Raw genomic sequence first — 15,246 nt, 5'->3', positions numbered from 1 at the left:
GAAATAGATGCTGCCTGTCTGAGTGGGAGCTTTAAGAACCTCCAGTCCCTTTTCCCTCTGTCACAAGACCAGCCATGACTTTGACAGAGGCTGCTCCACAGGCCAGGGTCCCGATACCAGAGCCTAAGCTCACCCAGAACGGACATGATGTGAGTGAGAAATAGTCCTTTTGTGTTGCGAGTCACTGAAATTGAAGAGTGGCTTGTCACTGAAGTGTAACCTAGCCCAAAATGACTGCCTGGAAGGTCCTAGCATAGATCTGTGAATCACATTTTCCACTGAAGCACCTCTCAAGTCCTGTGGTTTCCAGTCTTACTTGACTCACACTTTCTTCCTTCCTTTCCTTCTCTCCTTGTCTTGCCTTTCCTTTAAATTCAGACTTTAAAATTCAGGAATGGGCATTGAATTTATCAAATATTTTTTTTAGCATCTCTGCCAATCATATTTCCCAACATGCTATCGATTTGCTGACTTGGATTACTAGATTTTAAAATACTGAGCCATCCTTATATCCCTGAGATGATCTCATCGGGCTCAGTGGGCTTGGGTTCTATGTGCTCATGTGCTGTGTGTTCACTTTTTAATCTTTCTCCTGAGTGAGACTAGATGGAGGCTTATCTTGTGTTTTTAATTTTTCCCAAGGAAGCAACCCATGCTGTTATTAGTTTCATTTTCCCCAATTAATTTATACTTTTCATTTCTGAACTGGAATTCCCTCTGGACTGAACACCCCAGGAAAGGCCATGAGCAGTGGATCATCAAAAGCATCGCAGGCGGGCGCCTGGAATTCAGGGAGTCTGAGAAACGCGGCTGTAGACTGTGCTGTCACGGTTGGTCTCATTCGCTGTTTGCTACATAATCTGCTGTTCACCTTTGACTGAAGAATCAGTGCATTTCTAGGACATAGTTTTTCTACCTTCGGTGCATTATAATCGTCAGAATTTGAACCTTTTAGATCTGAGTTTTACTTCATGCATTAATGTACAAAATTATATAATTTTTCCAGAGGCATTTTGAAAGGTGCATGCACATTCTGTGTGTTTGAAGTATCCTATTTGACATACATATGTATATATATATATATATACACACATACATATATCAATTGATCTACATTATTAGCTATGTCTGAGGCCTTCTATGTACATACTTTGTTACTTGCTTTCTCATGGGTGGAAGCTGGGAAAAATAAGGACCCTTGTTATCATCCTGTAAATTTGTTTTCTTAATGAAGTTCTTTATGAAATCAGAGTCTATTAAAAAAAATTGTAATAGATTTCCATTTGCACTTAGATTTTTACTCTTCTGTGTACATATTTCTAGTCCTGGTTTCTTTCTTTCTGAATTTATCTCTTCTATAAATGAGGTGAGCTTTAAAACTTTATTTTGATAAGTTGTATATCACATTGTTTAGAAAAGCTATTAGGTCTCCCCCACCTCTAGTATGGGCTTCCCCGGTAGCTCCGCTGGTAACTGAACTAGCCTGGAGAAAGGATAGGCTACCTACTTCAGTATTCTCAGGCTTCCCTGGTTGTTCAGATGGTAAAGAATCTGCCTGCAATGCAGGAGGCCTGGGTTCGATCCTTCGGTTGGGAAGATCCCCTGGAGATAGGGCATGGCATCCCACTCCAGTATTCTGGCCTGGAGAATCCCCGTGGACAGGGGAGCCTGGTGGGCTATAGTCCATGGGGTCGCAAAGAGTCAGACACACCTGAGCGACTGCGCACAGCACAGCACACCCCTAGTGTACGTGTGAAAAGGCATACAGACATCTTCCCTCCTCATCCCACCCCCTGATGGGCTCATGTGGATTGCAGCACTCATCTCCTGACCCTCCAGCTCACCACCCTTCTTAAGGGTCTTGCTGTTTAGTTGCTAAGTCGTGTCTGACTCATTTTCGACACCATGGACTGTAATCCGCCAGGCTCCTCTGTCTGTGGGATTTCCCAGGCAAGAATACTGGAGCAGGTTGCCATACCATTCTCCAAGGGGTCTTCCCGACCCTGGGATTGAACCCAGGGTCTCCTGCGCTGACAGGCAGATTCTTTACTGCTGAGCCACCAGGGATGCCCCTGTTAGATTCTTATGCATCTCGTGCATCTATACATGGATGAGAATACAGATACCTTCTCCAACTTGAGAGCTCCCCCGCCCCTACTTTGGTAAAAATCTCAGTAATGAATGGGACACCTCTTTATATTGACCTGTATACCATTTATTGGATATAATATTCGTAACAATGACTTTTTTCTATGGAAATAGCAAGTTGTGTTACCTGTAGACCCCCCGATATGAGAAACGTGTACAAAGGTAACAGACTGTAACATAAAAAGGTAAGTGAAAAAAAAAATTAGCAAACCAAAGCGTGATATATGGACGAAGCACTATAAAAATGAAGGTACTGGGTTAGTAGCTGTGACTTTGTACTGTGCTGAATGGCCTGTAGCCAGGTTTTAGAGAGTTCTGTGCCACACATGTTCAAACAGTGCACTTTCCTTCAAACCTCCCCACTTGCCCTGACAGAGGGTACATAAGAGCAGCGAACTCTGATGTTGCTCACTCTCCATGGACTCTGAAGGGATTTTCTCTTTCTAGTTTGATGTATTTTTTTTTTTTTTTCTCTATCACTGTCTTTCCCACTTAAGTATTTGCTTATAGGCCATAAACATAGGTATCAGTCCACTTCTTTGCAAAACTAAAATGATCACATGAGATTTTTTCCTTTTGTCTGGATTTAAAATGTGCTAGATTGAGGACTAAAAAAAATTATCTCATGGAAGGAGTATCACAGGTAATGACTTCTGAAGAGGATGTGGAAAAATCAGGGTTGGTTACAGAGTACTGAAAATTCCTTTGTGTATTAAATCTTCCGGCTATCACGAGCAACTGCTGGCTGTTACGACAGTTTTATACGCGGGGTTTCTCCTCCTGGTGCCTCATGGGTCAGGCTCTTACTGGCTGGGCTCTGCCACTGGTGTCCTCAAAGAAAAGAGGGGGTTTGCTTCATGAAACGCAGAGAGACGGTCCATACCCGTGCAGGTCAGTGGCTTCTGGAAGCATCGCTGCACAGAAACGGTTCTCAGCCTTTTCTTTAGCTTGTTGTTACGCATATGACCATCAGAGTTTTCAAACAGGTTTAAAAGAAAGAGATGGAGAGTGAGTCGAGAGACGTTCGGTCATCACAGGCGAACTGAGTTCCTATGGCCAACTCTCCCTTGTAATTAGAGTAAGTCTTTAGGTGGGAGGTGCCTGGCCGGAGGGTAGATGCTTCTGGATTCCCTGCTGGGGTGGCGGGTGTGGGGAGCAGGGAGTGGGCAGGGTTGCTTCCAGCTGTGGCCCTGGAGAAGGCTGGGTTTTGGGTGGACTTGCGGGGCAGCCACCAAACTGCAGAGATGTGTCAGAGACTGGATTAGGGCTGGGGAAGGAACTTGGGTCTGATGATAGGGAGAGATGCTAGCTGAGGCCACCTGTGTCCAGATGTGTTCACCGCCCTCTCTCTCGAGTCCTGGGGAGATGAGGTGGCACGCCTCAGGCTCCCGCCAACCAGCCATCATGTGGGGCGGATCCACAGCCTGAATCCCCCTTGGGGGCCAGCACTGGCCCTGGAGAGACTTCTGGGTGTGACGTTTACCTGGGTGACTTGTGTTTGCTTGGGGTCCTAACAATGAAGAAGGGTGTCCAGGCTGAGTCTGCCCTCCCTGGGGCTTCCTGCTCCCCAAACACCCTGGGGAGCCCTCCAGGGCAAGAGTCTTAAAAGAAATAAGCCTCACACCGAGAGCCTGGTAGGGGGATCAGGCTGTCGCCCAGGTATGGCGCCCTCCCGGTCACTGGGGTCTCAGTGGCTCAGAATGCTTGTAAACAGCAGTTGAGAGATGGCAGGAAGACGCTCGAGCATTCGAGTTGGCCCAGTACCAGGCTCTGTTTAGCACCACGGGAGATCACAGTCTTGTAGGAAGAGTCTGCCACAGAGCAGGGTCTGAGCTGTTTTTCTTTCGGAGGAGATATGGGTATGTTGTACGGATTTGCCAGGGAACAATGGCCTCTGGTTTCAGCCTGAGAATTCCTAATAAAGTTAAGAAGGCATAAAAAGAGTCCCCTCTGAGACTAGTTGGGAGTACTTATCCTCGTGTAGTTTAATTTGTCGCTCTTGTGGTCTTTGTGATGTCACCCCACATGTGGAAGCTGGAAAGTTCGCACGGGGAAGGGCAGTCTCTGGATGCACAGTTTGACAATGGAAAATGTTATGCACCGTTTCTCTCGGTTGCTACACATCTGAGTCCATGTGTCAGGAAAAGCACACTGTTACACAAAATTTCAGGAAATCACCTTTTCAGTAGAACGCCTGGAAGGTTAGCCATGTAGTTCCCAGTCAAGTGGGGTCATATAACCTGCACCTCTAGTAAGACGGAAGGAGAGTGACGACCCCTAGGGGCCGACTCTGCGTCGAGGCGTGCGGACTCTCAGCCAAGGCCGTCTAAACCCACATTAACTCTAGTATTCATGCCCATACAATCTTAAAAAAATATTAAAAATAGATGGTCATTGAAATATAAGTATTCATTTTCATTTCTATCATCTAGGAGGATATAAAAAGGGGGAGAAATACCTCTTCCTCTCCCCCAAGCAAACTGGCTCTTGGTTCCTAAGTTATATTAAAATGAAAGTTATTGCTGAATATGCTTCACTTGCTAAATACTGCATATGGAAGTACTGTTCCTTGAATAACATTCCCTGTGTACTGTACGGGGGTGTCAGGTTTAAATATGTTCTTTTCCAGAAATGAACTGCACGGCTCTATAAAAGCACTTAGTATGTAGAGAGAAAAATGTGTCATCAGCCGTGGCCGAGTGGCCAGTGATGATGACATGTAGGATCACAGCGTTAACCTCTTTTAATACCAAACTATTCCTGGTTCTCTGAAATAGAAGCACAGGAATTCTAGTTAAGGACAGACGAGAAAAGTTCACACCCTCTTCCCTGCCCCAGCAGAAGGGGCTGCAGTGCCAGATCCAAGGATTTGGGTGTCTATAAAAATAATACCCACCTAATGCACCATAAAAATGCTGTAAACTTTCCCATAGAATATGTTTTTGGCCTTAATACAATTACCAGATATAATGCTAGTTACAGTAATTCTGTAAATACTCATCAGCAGTAATATTTTCTAACATGGCTTTATAGTTTTAAGAAACTAATAATTGCATAATGAACAAATTGCATGCTATAAGAGTTGGAATGTATTAGAGTCGCGTTCCCTTTGTGTGTGTGTGACATGGATTTATTGAGTTTATCCATGATCCTGAATGCTATGTTGCCTAGATACGGTGGGAACTCAGGGAGAGCTAAATGCACTCTTGTTTTCCTGAAGGCAAACCAAGATTCTTGGTACGTTTTGTCTTTCTGCTTCAAGGCATGGAAAAACCATGGAAATGACCCCAGATGAAGCTCTATCATAAAACAGAGTGGATTATGGAGCGGTTGTCAATTGCCTTCTAATGTGAAAACTAGCCTCATAGGACCCCACTAGAAGACAGGCATAATGGCGTGTGACCTTGTCTGAGTAATTTTGTAATTTTCATGCCCTTAGGTACAGGCATCTTCGAGATCTCCTTGTGAAAATGGCTCCCCAGTCTGACATCCGAAGAGTGAAAGGTTGATAAGTCGGCTGCTCAAGACTGCATTTCATGAATATTGAGTGTGAATGTGAGGACTTTGATGCTCAACAGGTAAGTTGTAAAACCTCAAGAAACAGATCCAGGTTTTACGCTAAAAACATCTCTGAAAGATTCCTTCAGCCAAGGTGGGAAAACAAGATGCCCCAAAGAGAACTTACTAGTAACTTAGGGTTCTTTGTCCAACTTATCCTAACAAAGACAGCAGACCTGTCCCAGTGAACACAGCTTTCCATTTGGCTGCAGTTTTTGCAAGCACAGGGATTCTGCCTAATTTTTAATAAGCTGAACCTTGCAATAAAAGGAGATTTTTATCTCCAGAATTGATTCACTAGATCTGGTTACGGGTTCACATCTGAAAATAGTTATGCTCCTGTGGAAAGCCTCATCTGTCTGTCGGAACACAGTATCATTGTGTTACAGTCAAGAACACAAGGTGGTAATTTGTTCAGCTCCAAACAGCACAGGCAGACGGAGGTTTGCAGGGCTCGGGCAGTAGCTGTCTTGTAGAAACACCACCTTTCCCAATCTAAATAAGGCGCTGATGCCAGCACTCCGCAAAGGGCAGCCAGGAAAAGAAGTTCTTGGTGTTTCTATAAAGCAAACTTCTCGGCCGGCTCTCCAAACGTGCTCATAGCTGGTGAGCTCAAGGTCAAGTGTCTGCCTGGCCTCGTGTTCCAAGTCTTGTCTCCTACAGTGGCCACACCTTAAAACTCCTCTCCAGGATCCAGGCTCTCTCCCGAGCCCCCTGGCCAGAAGCCAGGTCCTTCCCTGCGATCCTGGAGCTTCCAGGGATAACCCTGGTGGGCCAGCCCGTCAGCTGTGACAGTGTCCAGAATATCCCTGGAGGCCCAGCCCAGCCTGGACCTGAAGCCAGGCTCTGGCCTCAGAGCAGGCCTTCTACCTGGGGTCTCTTGTTTGGTGTCTGGTACCAGAACCACCGCCATGGGTAAGCTGGGCAACTGCCCTCTTCATGAAGCCTCCATCAGAAATAACATCCTGTCCAGAATCCCAAAGAACACGATATTTCAAGTTCACTAAACTATTAAAAGCACAACAAGCCTTCCTTCCATGGAAAACTCAGTGATGGGTTTTTTTTTCTTTTTTAAAAAAAAGCCCACTACAGTGCACTGCACTGTAAAAGGCATTCTGCATAAATTAATAATTTACAAGTACCTGAGCAAGTAAGTATACAGAGCACCATAGCACAGCACAGCACCGACGGCAGTAGCTCAAAGTTCTTTCAAATCATGGTGTTTGAAAAATTAAAAAATTCTAAAAGTTGGTACAAAAAAAAAACTCCAACTGGAGTTGAGAGATAGTGCAAACTTGTGTCTTCACTGTTGAACAAAGGTGTCGGCTTGCTTCTCACTTAGCATAGGCAATGGGGGCAGGTCTGGGCACGGGATGGGGCTGTTTCGGAGCAGGTCTGCAGGAAGAGAGAGGAGAAAACGACTGTGGTCAGAGGCCCTACCAGCGATTTCTGCCAACCCTAGATGCCCAGGTTGGAGATACCGTTTCCTGTGCTGTGATGGGCTTCCAGGGTCAGATCTCACCTCTGCCCCCCCACCCCACCCCAGGTGCTGGAGACCAACAGCTCTTTCCAGCAGCAGGGGTGGCAGATTCAGAAAGGACCTTGCTGAGGCCCACAGCATCTTCAGCCATTTATGACCCTTTTCAAAGCTGCCCCTCCTGTCCATCCACAAAGTGATTCGAGAAGAATGCCATGAAGCAGAACGGTGCAAGCCACAAGGGTGAATCTCACATGCAACTTTAAATTTTCTAGCAGTTGGATGAAAAAAAAAAAAAAGACTAAATAATTTTAGTCATATTTCATTTAACCCACCATGTCCAGAGTAGCAGTATTTCAGTAAGTCAACATAGAGAATGACTGAGATACCTGACATGTTGCAGGTACTGACTGCATAACCCAGGGTCTATCTGCACTGCCCGTGTATCCTGTCTTCCACCAGCCACAGCGTGCCCAGGAGCGACAGTACTGAGGCGGCTGCAGAGGATGGGCAGTGAAGCTGGGCATGTGGGATCCCTCAGAGATGGACAGAGTGTTCTCCTAGGTGGAGACAGAACCAGCTCCCCCTGGTATCATCAACTGGCAGAGGTAAGACAGGCAGCTGCCTGAGATCATTTAAGAGAGGGCCTTCCCCAGAGGATCTAAATACATATTTCTCCAAAGAAGTCGCTCAGTTGTGTCTGACTCTTTGCGACCCCATGGACTGTAGCCCACCAGGCTCCTCCGTCCATGGGATTTTCCAGGCAAGAGTACTGAGTGGGTTGCCATTTCCTTCTCCAGTGGATCTTCCCGACCCAGGGATTGAACCTGGGTCTCCTGCATTGCAGGCAGATGCTTTACCTTCTGAGCCACCAGGGAAGCTCACAGAAGGCACACAGATGGCTAAAAAGCCTATGAAAGATGCTCAACATCACTAATCATCAGAGAAATGCAAATCAATAGGACCATGAGGTACCCCACCTCACACCTGTCAGAATGGCTATCATCAAAAAGTCTAAACCATCTAGAAGGTGGGGAGGGGGGATGGGGTGGGAGGTGAGAGAGAGGTTTAAGAGGAATGGGACATATGTATACCCATCAGGGCTGATTCATGCTGAGGTATGGCAGAAACCAACACAGCATTGTAAAGCAATTATTCTCCAATTAAAAATCAGTAAGTCTGTAAACAATAAAGGCTGGAGAAGGTGTGGAGAAAAGGGAATGCTCCTACACTGTGAGTGGGAATGTAAACTAGGGCAGCCCCTGTAGAACCCAGTATGACGGGCCCTCAGAAAACTGAAGGTAGGATTACCATGTGACCCAGAAATCCCACATCTGGAGATAACATTAATTCAGAAAGATAACACGCACCCCAGTGTTCATTGCAGTGCTATTTACAATAGCCAAGAAGCAACCTAAATGTCCATCGACATAGGAACGGATAAAGATGTGGTACATATATACAGTGGGATAGTGCTCAAACATAAAGACAGAAAGACAAATATCATTCATATGTGGAATCTAATTTAAAAAGTGATATAAATGAACTTATTTACAAAACAGAAGCAGACTCACAGATTTTGAAAATGAACTTAGGGTTTACTCAAGGGATGTGTGTGTGGGGGGATTAATTAGGATTGGTATTAACATATCACTATATATAAAACAGACAACCTGCTGTAGCAAGGACCTACTGTATATGCACAGGGAGCCTGCCTGAATATTCTGTAATGACCTATATGGGAAAAGAATCCAAAAGAGAATGAATATATATCTGTATAACTGAGGCACCATGCTGTGTGCCTGAAGCTACACCACACTGTACACCAAGTATACTCTAATAAGAGAAACCTGTGCGCAGGCCAGGAAGCAACAGTTAGAACTGGACATGGAACAACAGGCTGGTTCCAAATAGGGAAAGGAGTACGTCAAGGCTGTATATGGTCACCCTGCTTATTTAACTTCTATGCAGAGTACATCATGAGAAACGCTGGGCTGGAGGAAGCACAAGCTGTGATCAAGATTACCGGGAGAAATATCAATAACCTCAGATGTGCAGATGACACCACCCTTATGGCAGAAAGTGAAGAAGAACTAAAGAGCCTCTTGATGAAAGTGAAAGAGGAGAGTGAAAAAGTTGGCTTACAGCTCAACATTCAGAAAACTAAGATCAAGGCATCTGGTCCCATCACTTCATGGCAGATAGATGGGGAAAAAGTGGAAACAGTGGCTGACTTTATTTTTCTGGGCTCTAAAATCACTGCAGATGGTGATTGCAGCCATGAAATTAAAAGACGCTTACTCCTTGGAAGGAAAGTTATGACCAACCTAGATAGCATATTCAAAACCAGAGACATTACTTTGCCAACAAAGATCTGTCTAGTCAAGGCTATGGTTTTTCCAGTAGTCATGTATGGATGTGAGAGTTGGACTATAAAGAAGGCTGAGAGCTGAAGAATTGATGCTTTTGAACTGTGGTGTTGGAGAAGACTCGTGAGAGTCCCTTGGACTGCAAGGAGATCCAACCAGTCTATCTGAAAGGAGACCAGTCCTGGGTGTTCATTGGAAGGACTGATGTTGAAGCTGAAACTCCAATACTTTGGCCACCTGATGTGAAGAACTGACTCACTTGAAAAGACCCTGATGCTGGGAAAGATTGAGGGCAGGAGGAGAAGGGGATGACAGAGGATGGTTGGATGGTGTCACTGACTCAATGGACTTGAGTTTGGGTAAACTCTGGGAGTTGGTGATGGACAGGGAGGCCTGGCATGCTGCAGTTCATGGGGTCGCAAAGAGTGAGACATGACTGAGCGACTGAACTGAACTGATACTCTAATAAAATTTTTTTTAAAAAATCACTGCCTCAGGAGAAGAGCAAAAAAAAAAAAAAGGCCTTTCTATGTGGTATGCATAATTTATATATAATGGAATATTTCTCAGCTATAAAAAAAGAATGAAATATTCTTGCAGCCACACGGATGGACCCAGAGACTATCACATTAAGTGAAGGAAGTCAGAGAAAGGCAAATATCATATGACATCTATCCCTTCCGTGTGGCATCTAAGATATGACACAAATGATCTACAGAACTTGTGGCTTCCAAAGGGGAGGGAAGTGGGGAAGGGACAGATTGGGAATCTGGGATCAGCAGATGCCAACTACCATGTGTAGACTGGATAAGGGGCGAGGTCCTCCCGTACAGCACAGGGAACTGTATTCACCATCCTGTGATAAACACTAATGGAAAGAGTAAGAGAAAGAATGTACAGGTATAACTGAATCACTTTGTGGTATGGTAGAAACGGACACAGCACTGAAAATCAACTAAACTTCAGTAAGATGAAAGAGGGCCTTCCCCACCTTCCTGCCCATGTTTTTTTTTTTCCCTTTGAACACTAGAAAAGTAACTTTAAGATCAGTGTACAAACCGCAGTGAAATAATTAGGATGCTCTGCCATGTTTCTATATGTGTAGAGCCAGGAATCAAACTACTGTCCCGACCCCCTGACAAGCTGTATCTCTGAGATTTATTACAGAGATCTTTCATGGGCCAAACATTTTTCCCTGAGAGCTGGAATGAACTCACGAACGCACGCCTTCCCCTCGGAGATGCTGAATTATTGAACCCAGGGCCCGGCCAGCACCCCTACCTTGCTCACAAAGCGAGCTGTCTGCCAAGGGGGCACGTGTTTTGGCTGAGGGTTTAACCCGTCTGTGAGCTGGTAAATGTTTAACTACCCGCCATGGCGGGGGAAGTCAGAGGCCCTGGATCTGTGGTGCTTGTCAATTTCCATGGTATAAATAACTCATGCTCCCAATAGGACCTGGCTGAGCACGGAAGAGCTGTGTTGTGGCCAGGGCGTGGTGTTCCCATCACACAGAAACGACCGATGTAGGTGACCTCAAGAGAGTGGGTGGCAGTAAAATGTAAAAAAAAAATGGAAGTTTGGGGCTCTGAACATTTATTATTTTTGTTTTTAATATAACTGGCATCATTTCCAGTTTATGTAATTTTAAAGAAGGCCCAGGCTTAACACCTAGCTGGCTAAATTCCTGGAAATTTAATAGTTCTTGCAAACCAACGGGAGCTGGCTCCAGCACACCACTGAGTTAAACCTCCCTGCCCAGGTCAGGATTGGGCCTAGTCCCTGGGGGGACGGCAGAGTGGATGACCCCCAGCGGCCGCTCAGTCTGCAAAGGCGATTCCTTTTGCCGGTTGAGTGGGAAGCTCCTGGTTACCCTTGCCCAGCAGTTTCTTCAGCCTAACTTCTTCCACTCCTCTCCTTTCATCCCTGGCCCTCCAACCTCACCTCGTTTCTTGGGATCCCAGGGACTGAGGAGAGGCCATCACAGTCCCAGTCATATTTTTGGAGGCAGGCGGCCCGCTGTTCCAGTATCACAACTGCTTGGCGGCTGGCTGTGGCCTGGCCCAGAGCATCAGCCACTGCTCTGAAGGATCTGTTCTACTCGATCTTGAGCTGATCTCACGGGTAGGCCGGAATCACTGCTAAGAGCGACCAGTTCTATAGCTCCCAGCTGCTTCCTGTCAAGATCCGCCCTTGCATCTGTCTTACGCTGCTCCCAGGGATGGGGAGTGCGGGACACACGGCCGGCACCACACTCCCCTGTCCTCCAGTGGCTTGAGAAGCGTGACCCGTACAGCTGGCCCACATGGTTTCCGGGAGGAAGAGAGAGAAGCGGGTGCATCACCAACCTGATGGGTGCCAGGCGGAGTGCAGACTCCTGTCGTCCCGGGGACCTGGCTGGGGCGCCGGCCAGGCGAGCCGTCTTGCTCAAAGGGTCTGCAGGCAGCGGCTTCTGAGGGGGGCTTGGCTTACGAGTTCCCTGCAATAAACCAGAAGGTGAGGCATGATCACCATCTTCGTGCACTTGGACGAGACACTGACTTCAGAAGCCATCAGAGTCCCCTGGAGACTGGGCTAGGGAGAGGAGGGCGGTCTCGTTGCTGCACAGCACGGCTTTCACTTCCTGTGAACTTGCTGACTACAGTCCCCTCACCATACAGGTGTGGTGGTGTGTGTGCGTGCATGTGTGAGTGCGCGTGTGTGTGCGTGCCCGTGTGTGTGTGTGTGTGTGTGTGTGCATGTGTCTGCGTGCTGTGTTAAAGATTTAACCACAGCATCATGGCTCAGCCGGTAAAGAATCTGCCTGCAATGCAGGAGACCTGTGTTTGGTTCCTGGGTTGGGAAGATCCCTTGGAGAAGTAAATGGCAACCCACTCCAGTATTCTTGCCTGAAAAATCCCATGGACAGAGGAGCCTGGTAGGCTACAGTCCATGGGGTCACAAGAGTCGGACGCGACTTAGTAACTAAACCACCAAACACCCATCATTTAGTTACAGACACTCAAAGACGAGTCTTCAGATGCCACGTTGCTGACCAGCCTTGGATGTAGAGTTGCTGGCGTCTCTGGCCTGCTGTCACCCAGAGGATGCCAACTTCCCCTGTGCTGTTCAGGCTTCTTTTCACTTTAGAAAGGCCCAGCACGAGAAGCTAGTGAAAGTCTTTTCAAGGAACACACTCATTTCTTCAAATTTGCCGGAACCCTCTAACAGAACTGGTTCAGCTGCGGGTGAACCAGAAAGGGAGGGGGCCACCCTCTCCCACCAACATGGGGTCAGTCACGCTGCTCCCCATAAAATGCATTACTGTTCTTCTACTGAAATACTTGCTGAGGATTCGTTCAAAGAGTCACCAACATGCCTGGAAAATGACACCCAGGAGGAAAATCCACGTCCACCAGAGGCCAGTGAGGGAGCCAGCAGTAGAGGGTGGGCAGAGCATGAACTTGGAGTTTCTGCTCTGGGTTTTATGCAAAGACCAACACTCTGGGACTTGTGCAAGTCTCTGGACTTCTCTGAACCTCAGTTTCTCTGGGTGTAAAGTGGGAGAAAACAAAGACCCTTCTCATAGCGTTGTTATGAGGACTACATCATGCATGGGAAACTCCCAGAACATGGATAACAATGATTAAAAGGCACCTGTGTTCCTGGGGTTCCTTCCTTGGTTACTGTGGCGGGGGTGGGGGGGCGGCGGAGCCTTTCACTGGAGCCATGGTGGGAAGTCGGTGAGCACTGATAACACTGTTTTGAGCCCAGGGTGAACTTAGGGATCAAGACACCACCCACTCTGGGCCTTGGAGCCTAGAAACACCTGTGTGTGCACAGAAAGTGTGCAGGAAAGGGTGCCAGGAACTCAAGGAAGACAGGACATCCTAATAAACAGATGGCCTCGCCCCTGTGATAGCACTCAGTATTCCATACATCCAGGACCACCCGGGATGATTTAAGAACATTTGAGTTGACTTTCTCATGGTACTCACTCCACTGATTACATCTCCACAGCAGTCAGAGCTCAAAGAATGTGACAATATAGTCCCTGCGCCCCCCCCCCCTTTAATGTTATCCCCTTGTGGCTCAGTTGGTAAAGAATCCCCCTGCAAGGCGGGAGACCTGGGTTCAATCCCTGGGTTGGGAAGATCCCTTGGAGAAGGGCATGGCAACCCACTCCAGTATCCTGGCCTGGAGAATTCCATGGACTGTGTAGTCCATGGGGTCACAAAGAGCCGGACGTGACTGAGCTTTTCACTTTCACTTTGTAAAGCAAAGGAAGCTATAATACCACAGAAGTTTGTCAACCACAGCTGCATGGAAAGTATGCCAAGTTGAGACAATGGGCAAACTGGGAGAGGAGAGAACCACTGAACAGGGATGGACTGACAAGGGACCTTTCCACATGAGTGCTCATTTAAGGAAACACGAACAGCCCGCAGAATGTAAAAGAGAACACACCCCTCACCAGGGATACAGACCCACAATGAGCACAAGCGCTGAGGTCAGGCCGTCCGCGTATCTGACCGGGCTCTGTGCCGATGATGCACTCTGAGAGGACACTCAAGTTACGCCGCTTCTCCACGTTGTGGAGAGAAGGTGATGCGAGGGTTAAGTGAGAGATGATCTATTAACCTCTTAGCACAGAGCCTGGCGCACAGCGACCAATAAGCTACCATTATTGAAGGAGTGAACGGAACCACTTAAAAATGCCCTAATCGTACTGGGATTGCCACACACACACAGCTATATATGAAATAAATAACTGATAAACTATGGCACAGCACAGGGAACCCACTGCTCTGTGGCGATCTACATGGAGAGGAAATTGAAAAAAGACTGGATATACGTATATGTACAGTTGACTCCCTTTGCTGTCCAGCAGAAACTGACACAGAGTTGCAAAGCAGCTATACTCCAATAAAAACAAATTAATAAAAGCGCCAGAGTCCTCCCAACAGACTCACTCTGGGTGATAAACCATGGCGCTAAATCAACTTCCGTTTCCTGTAAGATGGCAGAAAACTATGAGCGAGATATTAGTGTGCACCGTAAAAATGGAATGCATGCACCATAAACGTGAAAGACTTTGAAGATTAAATAATTCATGACTAAATGATGACTAGTTTTGCCACTAAGTATGAATAACTATCTAGTCTTGCTAGTAAAGATAATGTCAGGGTTTTACTGCAAGGCTGGAGAGAATGTGAGATGTATGTTACAATGTATCACAATATATTTGGATTTATCACAGAAGCTTAGGAGGTAATTAGGTGGGCCATTCATTCTGGTTTGCCTGGGACATGCCCAATTTATGGTACCACTGAATTTATTAATCACAGTCTCTCTAATGTGTCCTGGTTTCAGTTCAGTTCAGTTCAGTCACTCAGTCGTATCCGACTCTTTGCAACCCCATGAATCGCAGCACGCCAGGCCTCCCTGTCCATCACCAACTCCCAGAGTTCACCCAAACTCATGTGCATCGAGTTGGTGATACCATCCAGCCATCTCATCCTCTGTCGTCCCCTTCTCCTCCTGCCCCCAATCCCTCCCATCATCCAAGTCTTTTCCAATAAGTCAACTCTTCTTATGAGGTGGCCAAAGTATTGGAGTTTCAGCCTCAGCATCAGTCCTTCCAGTGAATACCCAGGACTGGTCTCCTTTAGGATGGACTGGTTGGATCTCCTTGCAGTCCAAGGGACTCTCAAGAGT

At 46.7% G+C, this 15,246-nt stretch overlaps 1 protein-coding gene across 1 annotated transcript in view; it reads right to left on the bottom strand.

Annotated features, from left to right (window-relative positions):
• Window positions 1-2,101: 2,101 nt before the first annotated feature.
• ADAM12 (ADAM metallopeptidase domain 12) overlaps window positions 2,102-15,246 on the bottom strand; it is a 360,531-nt gene continuing 347,386 nt past the window's right edge. Inside the window, exons 22-23 of the mRNA XM_010859570.1 lie at window positions 11,898-12,028; window positions 2,102-7,101 (exon numbers count right to left, since the gene is read on the bottom strand). Of these exons, the coding sequence (XP_010857872.1) occupies window positions 7,041-7,101; window positions 11,898-12,028 (192 nt within the window). The 3' untranslated portion in view covers window positions 2,102-7,040. The remainder of the gene's footprint in view (window positions 7,102-11,897; window positions 12,029-15,246) is intronic.

This window comes from Bison bison, unplaced genomic scaffold (genome assembly GCF_000754665.1).
Source record: "Bison bison bison isolate TAMUID 2011002044 unplaced genomic scaffold, Bison_UMD1.0 scf7180017864456, whole genome shotgun sequence".
Lineage (NCBI taxonomy): Eukaryota > Metazoa > Chordata > Mammalia > Artiodactyla > Bovidae > Bison > Bison bison.
The sequence above is the reverse complement of the archived record's forward strand: the minus strand, read 5'-3'. Positions and strand labels throughout refer to the sequence as shown.